This window comes from Rana temporaria, unplaced genomic scaffold (assembly GCF_905171775.1).
Source record: "Rana temporaria unplaced genomic scaffold, aRanTem1.1, whole genome shotgun sequence".
Classification (NCBI taxonomy): Eukaryota; Metazoa; Chordata; class Amphibia; order Anura; family Ranidae; genus Rana; species Rana temporaria.
The window spans coordinates 744-11,060 of record NW_024404661.1 but is presented as its reverse complement, the minus strand read 5'-3'; the positions used below and the strand labels follow the sequence as shown (position 1 = coordinate 11,060).

At 58.9% G+C, this 10,317-nt stretch overlaps 1 protein-coding gene and 1 long non-coding RNA gene across 2 annotated transcripts; both read left to right on the top strand.

Annotated features, from left to right (window-relative positions):
- On the top strand, nucleotides 1–693 carry LOC120922817. The gene is made up of 2 exons (XR_005745462.1): nucleotides 1–77; nucleotides 648–693. It is a non-coding gene; the product is annotated as an uncharacterized LOC120922817 (long non-coding RNA).
- A 1,907-nt stretch (nucleotides 694–2,600) lies between these two features.
- MUTYH (mutY DNA glycosylase) lies at nucleotides 2,601–10,009 on the top strand (the record flags this gene model as incomplete). The annotated part of the gene is made up of 6 exons (XM_040334821.1): nucleotides 2,601–2,720; nucleotides 3,012–3,115; nucleotides 6,943–6,982; nucleotides 7,495–7,568; nucleotides 9,403–9,444; nucleotides 9,938–10,009. Coding segments are annotated over exons 1-6 (408 nt in total), but the record flags the coding sequence as incomplete, so codon positions are not given.
- Nucleotides 10,010–10,317: the final 308 nt, after the last annotated feature.

Genomic DNA, 10,317 nt, shown 5'->3' with positions numbered 1-10,317 from the left:
GATGGGACGATCGGCGGTCGGAGATTCTTCGAGGAAAATCCCAAAGAAAGAACAGAAAACCCCAACTAAGAAATCAGGTAGGTGGGGGAGGGGTGATGTCTCTGCGGGGGAGGGGACGTCTCTGCGGGGGAGGGGACGTCTCTGCGGGGGAGGGGGTGACGTCTCTGTGCGGGGGAGGGGACGTCTCTGCAGGAGGGGAGGGGACGTCTCTGCGGGGAGGGGAGGGGAGGGGAGGGGAGGTCTCTGCGGGGGAGGGGAGGTCTCTGCGGGGGAGGGGACGTCTCTGCGGGAAGGGGAGGGGAGGTCTCTGCGGGGGAGGGGGTGACGTCTCTGTGCGGGGGAGGGGACGTCTCTGCAGGAGGGGAGGGGACGTCTCTGCGGGGGGGGGGGGGGGTCTCTGCGGGGGAGGGGACGTCTCTGCGGGGGAGGGGGGTGACGTCTCTGTCCGGGGGAGGGGACGTCTCTGCGGGGGGGGGGGGGGAGGGGAGGGGAGGTCTCTGCGGGGGAGGGGACGTCTCTGCGGGGGGAGGGGACGTCTCTGAGGGGGGGGGGGAGGGGAGGGGAGGTCTCTGCGGGGGAGGGGAGGTCTCTGCGGGGGAGGGGACGTCTCTGAGGGGTGCTGGTAGTGAAATGTTCTCTTCCCCCAGCGATGGGACGATCGGCGGTCGGAGATTCTTCGAGGAAAATCCCAAAGAAAGAACTGAAAACCCCAACTAAGAAATCAGGTAGGTGGGGGAGGGGTGATGTCTCTGCGGGGGAGGGGGGGTGACGTCTCTGTGGGGTGGGTGACGTCTCTGCGGGGGGGTGACGTCTCTGCGGGGGAGGGGACGTCTCTGCGGGGGGGTGACGTCTCTGTGGGTGAGGGGAGGGGACGTCTCTGCGGGGGAGGGGAGGGGACGTCTCTGCGGGGGAGGGGAGGGGACGTCTCTGCGGGGAGGGGATGTCTCTGCGGGGGAGGGGACGTCTCTGCGGGGGGGGGGGACGTCTCTGCGGGGGAGGGGGCGTCTCTGCGGGGGGAGGGGGGTGACGTCTCTGCGGGGGAGGGGGGGGAGGGGACGTCTCTGCGGGGGAGGGGACGTCTCTGCGGGGGAGGGGGACGTCTCTGCGGGGGAGGGGAGGGGTGACGTCTCTGCAGGGGAGGAGGGGACGTCTCTGCGGGGGAGGGGTGACGTCTCTGCGGGGGAGGGGATGTCTCTGCGGGGGAGGGGGGGTGACGTCTCTGCGGGGGAAGGGGGGTGACGTCTCTGCGGGGAGGGGACGTCTCTGCGGGGGAGGGGACGTCTCTGCGGGGGGGAGGGGGACGTCTCTGCGGGGGAGGGGGACGTCTCTGCGGGGGGGGGGAGGGGACGTCTCTGCGGGGGAGGGAGGAGGCGGGTGACGTCTCTGCGGGGGAGGGGACGTATGCGGGGGGGGGGGACGTCTCTGGGGGGGAGGGGGACGTCTCTGCGGGGGAGGGGACGTCTCTGCGGGGGAGGAGGGGACGTCTCTGCGGGGGAGGGGAGTCTCTGTGCGGGGGAGGGGACGTATCCGCGGGGGAGGAGGGGACGTCTCTGCGGGGGAGGGGGGTGACGTCTCTGTGGGTGAGGGGACGTCTCTGCGGGGGAGGGGAGGGGACGTCTCTGCGGGGGAGGGGGCGGGGACGTCTCTGCGGGGGAGGGGACGGGGGGGACGTCTCTGCGGGGGAGGAGGGGACGTCTCTGCGGGGGAGGGGGGTGACGTCTCTGTGGGTGAGGGGACGTCTCTGCGGGGGAGGGGAGGGGACGTCTCTGCGGGGGAGGGGGGTGACGTCTCTGTGGGTGAGGGGACGTCTCTGCGGGGGAGGGGAGGGGACGTCTCTGCGGGGGAGGGGACGGGGGGGGACGTCTCTGCGGGGGAGGGGGTGACGTCTCTGCGGGGGAGGGGAGGGGACGTCTCTGCGGGGGAGGGGTGACGTCTCTGCGGGGGAGGGGACGTCTCTGCGGGGGAGGGGAGGGGACGTCTCTGCGGGGGAGGGGACGTCTCTGTGGGGGAGGAGGGGACGTCTCTGAGGGGGAGGGGACGGGGGGGACGTCTCTGCGGGGGAGGAGGGGACGTCTCTGCGGGGGGGAAGGGGGGGACGTCTCTGCGGGGGAGGGGACGTCTCTGCGGGGGAGGGGACGGGGGGGGACGTCTCTGCGGGGAAGGGGACGTCTCTGCGGGGGAGGGGAGGGGACGTCTCTGCGGGGGAGGGGACGTCTCTGCGGGGGAGGGGACGTCTCTGCGGGGGAGGAGGCGCGGGTGACGTCTCTGTGTGGGGGAGGGGACGTCTCTGAGGGGGTGGGGACGTCTCTGCGGGGGAGGGGGGGGTGACGTCTCTGCGGGGGAGGGGACGTCTCTGAGGGGGAGGGGGTGACGTCTCTGCGGGGGAGGAGGAGGGGACGTCTCTGAGGGGGTGGGGACGTCTCTGCGGGGGAGGGGGTGACGTCTCTGCGGGGGAGGGGACGTCTCTGAGGGGGAGGGGGTGACGTCTCTGCGGGGGAGGGGAGGGGACGTCTCTGTGGGGGAGGGGGTGACGTCTCTGCGGGGGAGGGGAGGGGACGTCTCTGTGGGGGAGGGGGTGACGTCTCTGCGGGGGAGGGGACATCTCTGCGGGGTGCTGGTAGTGACACGTTCTCTTCCCCCAGCGATGGGACGATCGGCGGTCGGAGATTCTTCGAGGAAAATCCCAAAGAAAGAACAGAAAACCCCAACTAAGAAATCAGGTAGGTGGGGGAGGGGTGGGTGGGCGGTCACTCTGGGCAGTGGGTGGGCTCTTGGGAGGAGTTATGCAAATATCACAATGCATTGTTGGGTGGGTGTTCCCGGGGCGTATAGGTAACACCCACATGTGATGCTGAGCCTCCATGATTGGAAGAGCTGAAATCCAATGAATGGAAGGGGCGGGGCCAGGAGGAAAGTGCTGGAAATGGGGCGGGGCCAGGAAGAGGCGGGCCCGGGAGGAAAGGGCTGGAAATGGGGCGGGGCTCTATATGACATTGATGTTGTCTTTGCAGACTCTCGGGGTCACTCCTTCACCCCCCCGGAAGCCGAGTTCCTCCGGAGGGACCTCCTGACCTGGTATGACGCCCATAAGAGGGACCTCCCCTGGAGGAGACTGGTGGGTACCGCCGGAGATCTTCTCCCCTCCCCCACCCATCCCATGTACATGTGTGATCCCTCCCCCCATCCCATGTAAAGTGTATGTACATGTGTGATCCCTCCCCCCATCCCATGTAAAGTATATGTACATGTGTGACCCTCCCATCCCATGTAAAGTGTATGTACATGTGTGACCCTCCCATCCCATGTAAAGTGTATGTACATGTGTGACCCTCCCATCCCATGTAAAGTGTATGTACATGTGTGACCCCCCCCCATCCCATGTAAAGTGTATGTACATGTGTGACCCCCCCCATCCCATGTAAAGTGTATGTACATGTGTGACCCCCCCCCATCCCATGTAAAGTGTATGTACGTGTGTGACCCCCCCCCCATCCCATGTAAAGTGTATGTACATGTGTGACCCCCCCCCCATCCCATGTAAAGTGTATGTACATGTGTGACCCCCCCCCCCCATCCCATGTAAAGTGTATGTACATGTGTGACCCCCCATCCCATGTAAAGTGTATGTACATGTGTGACCCCCCCCCATCCCATGTAAAGTGTATGTACATGTGTGATCCCTCCCCCCATCCCATGTAAAGTGTATGTACATGTGTGACCCCCCCCCCATCCCATGTAAAGTGTATGTACACGTGTGACCCCTCCCCCATCCCATATAAAGTGTATGTACATGTGTGACCCCTCCCCCCCCCATCCCATGTAAAGTATATGTACATGTGTGACCCCCCATCCCATGTACATGTGTGACCCCCCCCATCCCATGTAAAGTGTATGTACATGTGTGATCCCTCCCCCCATCCCATGTAAAGTGTATGTACATGTGTGACCCCCCCATCCCATGTAAAGTGTATGTACATGTGTGACCCCCCCATCCCATGTAAAGTGTATGTACATGTGTGACCCCCCCCATCCCATGTAAAGTGTATGTACATGTGTGACCCTCCCATCCCATGTAAAGTGTATGTACATGTGTGACCCCCCCATCCCATGTAAAGTGTATGTACATGTGTGACCCCCCCATCCCATGTAAAGTGTATGTACATGTGTGACCCCCCCCATCCCATGTAAAGTGTATGTACATGTGTGACCCCCCCCCCCATCCCATGTAAAGTGTATGTACATGTGTGACCCCTCCCCCATCCCATGTAAAGTATATGTACATGTGTGACCCCCCCATCCCATGTAAAGTGTATGTACATGTGTGATCCCTCCCCCCATCCCATGTAAAGTATATGTACATGTGTGACCCCCCCCATCCCATGTAAAGTGTATGTACATGTGTGATCCCTCCCCCCATCCCATGTAAAGTATATGTACATGTGTGACCCCCCCATCCCATGTAAAGTGTATGTACATGTGTGACCCCCCCATCCCATGTAAAGTGTATGTACATGTGTGACCCCCCCCATCCCATGTAAAGTGTATGTACATGTGTGACCCCCCCCATCCCATGTAAAGTGTATGTACATGTGTGACCCCCCCCCCCCATCCCATGTAAAGTGTATGTACATGTGTGACCCCTCCCCCATCCCATGTAAAGTATATGTACGTGTGTGACCCCTCCCCCCCCCATCCCATGTAAAGTGTATGTACATGTGTGACCCCTCCCCCATCCCATGTAAAGTATATGTACGTGTGTGACCCCTCCCCCATCCCATGTAAAGTATATGTACGTGTGTGACCCCCCCCCATCCCATGTAAAGTGTATGTACATGTGTGACCCCTCCCCCCCCCCATCCCATGTAAAGTGTATGTACATGTGTGACCCCTCCCCCATCCCATGTAAAGTATATGTACGTGTGTGACCCCTCCCCCATCCCATGTAAAGTATATGTACGTGTGTGACCCCCCCCCCCATCCCATGTAAAGTGTATGTACATGTGTGACCCCCCCCATCCCATGTAAAGTATATGTACGTGTGTGACCCCCCCCCCATCCCATGTAAAGTGTATGTACATGTGTGACCCCCCCCATCCCATGTAAAGTATATGTACGTGTGTGACCCCTCCCCCCCATCCCATGTAAAGTGTATGTACATGTGTGACCCCCCCCCATCCCATGTAAAGTGTATGTACATGTGTGACCCCCCCATCCCATGTAAAGTGTATGTACATGTGTGACCCCCCCATCCCATGTAAAGTGTATGTACATGTGTGACCCCCCCCATCCCATGTAAAGTGTATGTACATGTGTGACCCCCCCATCCCATGTAAAGTGTATGTACATGTGTGACCCCTCCCCCATCCCATGTAAAGTATATGTACGTGTGTGACCCCTCCCCCCCCCCATCCCATGTAAAGTGTATGTACATGTGTGACCCCCCCCCCATCCCATGTAAAGTGTATGTACATGTGTGACCCCCCCCCATCCCATGTAAAGTGTATGTACATGTGTGACCCCCCCCCCCATCCCATGTAAAGTATATGTACGTGTGTGACCCCCCCCCCATCCCATGTAAAGTGTATGTACATGTGTGACCCCCCCCCATCCCATGTAAAGTGTATGTACATGTGTGACCCCCCCCCCCCCCCCATCCCATGTAAAGTGTATGTACATGTGTGACCCCCCCCCCATCCCATGTAAAGTATATGTACGTGTGTGACCCCCCCCCCATCCCATGTAAAGTGTATGTACATGTGTGACCCCCCCCCCATCCCATGTAAAGTGTATGTACATGTGTGACCCCCCCCCCCCATCCCATGTAAAGTGTATGTACATGTGTGACCCCCCCCCCATCCCATGTAAAGTGTATGTACGTGTGTGACCCCCCCCCCCATCCCATGTAAAGTGTATGTACATGTGTGACCCCCCCCCCCCTCCCATGTAAAGTGTATGTACATGTGTGACCCCTCCCCCCCATCCCATGTAAAGTGTATGTACATGTGTGACCCCCCCCCCCATCCCATGTAAAGTGTATGTACATGTGTGACCCCCCCATCCCATGTAAAGTGTATGTACGTGTGTGACCCCCCCGAGTCTTTGTGATCGATGAGCTTTCTTGGAGACGAAGCTTTAACCCCACCCTCCTTGGGAGGAGCTATGCAAATAGCAAAGTGTTTTGATGGGGGGGTGTCGGTCTGGAAGAGTGGGCGTTTCTAGGCAGGCTGTATTTGCTTAGGTAACGCCCACATGTGATGCTGAGCTTCTGTGATTGGAAGAAGTGAAATCAGAAGAATGAAAGGGGCGGGGCCAGGAACAGTCAGCTTGGGGAGGAAAGTGCTAGATGATGCTGGATGTCCTCCAGTCAGGAAAGGGGCGGGGCTCCATCTGACTTGCTGCAGCTTCTAATGCACATGGTGAGAAGCTCACAGTGTGCGGTGATATCAGAGGAAGATATTTCAGTCCAGGGGAGGAGCCGCTACACCTGTGGGAGGGGAGCCGGGGGGAGGGGAGCCGGTAAGGCGGGGCGAGGTAAGGCGGGGCGGGGGGAGCCAGTAAGGCGGGGGGAGCCGGTAAGGCAGGGGGAGGGGAGCCGGTAAGGCAGGGGGAGGGGAGCTGGTAAGGCAGGACTGAGGGGAGGAGCCGCTACACCTGTGCGAGACTGAAGGGGAGGAGCCAGTTCACCTGTGCGAGACTGAAGGGGAGGAGCCAGTTCACCTGTGCAAGACTGAAGGGGGAGGAGTCGGTACACCTGTGCGAGACTGAAGGGGAGGAGCCAGTTCACCTGTGCGAGACTGAAGGGGGAGGAGCCGCTACACCTGTGCGAGACTGAAGGGGAGGAGCCACTACACCTGTGCAAGACTGAAGGGGAGGGGCTGGGGGAGGAGTTAATAGAATTGTATACGGTGAACTTCCATTAATATCTGCAATCTGTGATTCCAGGCCGGCGAGGAGAGTGATCCGGATCGCCGAGCGTATTCAGGTGAGAGCGGGAATAATATCTCTATACAGAGCACCTGACAACCTCTGAGATATTTATAACCCAACCCTGCTTTATACTTCCCCACAACTTTATCCCTGACCCATCTGGTGTGTTCCTCGGGCCTTCATGATGCTGTTTGTTCACTAAGGTTCTCTAACAAACCCCTGAGGGCTTCACAGAACATCTGTATTTATACTGAGATTAAGTGACACACAGGGGGACTCTATTTACTAATTAGGTGACTTCTGAAGGCGATTGGTTCCTCTAGATTTTAGTTATCAGAGAAAAGGGGGCGCCATACAAATGCCCCTCCCCCCTCCCCCCCACACTTTTCACGGATTTATTTGTATCATTTTCCTTCCACAATTATGTGACACTTTGTGTCTCTCACATAAAATACATTTACGTTATAAATATTAGGACGTGTGTTCCCCTTTAAGCTGTATGGTGAAGTTGGGCGGAGTTTTGTCTCATTGTGGTGATTCGCTGTTCTTGTCTCCTCCCCCTCGCAGTGTGGGTGTCGGAGGTGATGCTGCAGCAGACTCAGGTCTCCACCGTCATCGACTATTACAACAAGTGGATGAAGGTGAGCTGGGGGGAGGGGGGGGAGCTGGATGACGGAGGGGGGAGGGGAGCCGGTAAGGTGGGGGGGGGGCGGGATAGCGGAGGGGGGGAGGGGAGCCGGTAAGGCGGGGGGGCGGTATGGCAGGGGGAGCCGGTAAGGCGGGGGGAGCCCGAGGGGGGAGGGGAGCCGGAGGGGGAGGGGAGCCAGATGACAGAGGGGAACCGGTAAGGCGGGGGGTAGTGGACCTGGTAAGGCGGGGGGATCGGTAAGGCAGGGGGGGAGGCGGGGGGGGAGGGAAGCCGGTAAGACGGGGGGGGCGGTAAGGGAGGGGAGCCGGTAAGTCGGGGGGGGGAGCCAGAGGTGGGAGGGGAGGCGGTAAGGCGGGGGGGGGGGGGGTAAGGCGAGGGAGGGGAACCGGTAAGGCAGGGGTGGGGGGGCGGTAAGGCGAGGGGGCGGTAGGGTGGGGGGTGGTAAGACAGGGGGAAGGGGAGCCGATAAGGCGGGGGAGGGGAACCGGTAAGGTGGGGGGGGCGGTGTACTTCTCAATTCTCCATCTTTGCCGGGAACAGATTGGAGGAGAGTGCAGAATCCGGCGCGTCTGCGCATGGCGGCCAATAGACACGTGCAGAACGAAAAAAAAAAAAATTGTTGTTTACATAAAAATGTATTTGGTCACATTTGCTTAACCCCTTCATTACTGGGCACTTAAACCCCCTTCCTGCCCAGACCCCACGTCTCTCTCCCCCACGTCTCTCCCCCACGTCTCTCTCTCCCCCACGTCTCTCTCCCCCTACGTCTCTCTCTCCCCCACGTCTCTCTCTCCCCCACGTCTCTCTCTCCCACGTCTCTCCCCCCACGTCTCTCTCTCCCCCACGTCTCTCTCTCCCCCACGTCTCTCTCCCCCTACGTCTCTCTCCCCCACGTCTCTTCCCCCCCACGTCTCTTCCCCCTCACGTCTCTCTCTCCCACGTCTCTCCCCCCATGTCTCTCTCTCCCGCACGTCTCTCTCTCCCGCACGTCTCTCTCTCCCGCACGTCTCTCTCTCCCGCACGTCTCTCTCTCCCCCACGTCTCTCTCTCCCCCACGTCTCTCTCTCCTCCACGTCTCTCCTCCACGTCTCTCTCCTCCACGTCTCTCTCCTCCACGTCTCTCTCTCCCCTACGTCTCTCTCTCCCACGTCTCTCTCTCCCACGTCTCTCTCTCCCACGTCTCTCCCCCCCACGTCTTTCTCCTCCACGTCTCTCTCCTCCACGTCTCTCTCTCCCCCACGTCTCTCTCTCCCCTACGTCTCTCTCTCCCCTACGTCTCTCTCTCCCCTACGTCTCTCTCTCCCCTACGTCTCTCTCTCCCACGTCTCTCTCTCCCACGTCTCTCTCTCCCACGTCTCTCTCTCCCACGTCTCTCTCTCCCACGTCTCTCTCTCCCACGTCTCTCTCTCCCACGTCTCTCCCCCCCACGTCTCTCCTCCACGTCTCTCTTCTCCACGTCTCTCTTCTCCACGTCTCTCTTCCCCACATCCTCTCCAACACGTCTCTCTCTCTCCCCCACGTCTCTCTCTCCTCCACGTCTCTCTCCTCCACGTCTCTCTCCTCCACGTCTCTCTCCTCCACGTCTCTCTCCCCTACGTCTCTCTCTCCCACGTCTCTCTCTCCCACGTCTCTCTCTCCCACGTCTCTCCTCCACGTCTCTCTCCTCCACGTCTCTCTCCTCCACGTCTCTCTTCTCCACGTCTCTCTTCCCCACATCTCCCCCCACGTCCTCTCCAACACGTCTCTCTCTCTCCCCCCCACGTCTCTCTCCCCCCCACGTCTCCCTACTGATCTCATGTGATCTCCTGTTATTTTTATCCCCACAGACATGGCGGACCGTGCAGGACCTGGCCACGGCCTCTCTGGAGGTGACTCCATTCCTCTGATATGTTTCCTTTATTTCTCCTATGTCGGAAATCGTGTCACATTCTATGATGGGTCAGGTTAGGGACATTAAGCGCAATGCACTGTAATGTACACATGGGGGGCGTAAGAGAGTGTTGGAGGTTAGGACACATTTCTAGTTTTTATGACTTAGTATACAATGTGTGCGCTGGGGGTGGGATATACAGGATAGACCAATGTGTGTGCTGGGGGTGGGATATACAGGATAGACCAATGTGTGTGCTGGGGGTGGGATACACAGGATAGACCAATGTGTGTGCTGGGGGTGGGATATACAGGATAGACCAATGTGTGCGCTGGGGGTGGGATCTCAGTGCACTGAAGGCAGAATTAATCGTGTCAAAGTGACCCTTAGGATAGGATGGAGGGATATTTTGGGCGTGGCTTAGCAATACCAACTAATTTGCATACTGGGGGAGAGTTTTTTTCTCATTATTCTTCTGTTTCTTCCCCCAGGAGGTGAATGAGAAGTGGTCCGGTCTGGGTTATTATTCACGCGGTAGGCGGCTCCAGGAAGGAGCGCGGAAGGTGTGTGTTGTAAATATCGTCTCATTTACCGTTTATTACAAATATTCCCGGGGGAGTTTATCCAGTTTTCTGATCCCGTGTTACGTATGTATAAAAATCAGGACACCCCCCATTCGTAGTGAACTGTGTGACGTGTATGTCATCGATATATCTCCGCCTGGTAAGGGGCCCCAGATGCATCATGGGAAATTAGACCTCCTATATCATATATATATATATACACACTGAGGAATTCGAAGTCGCATGGCCAGTCAATCCCTAAATTTTCCAATGATAACCAATCATATATTTGCGACTTCAAGTTGCAG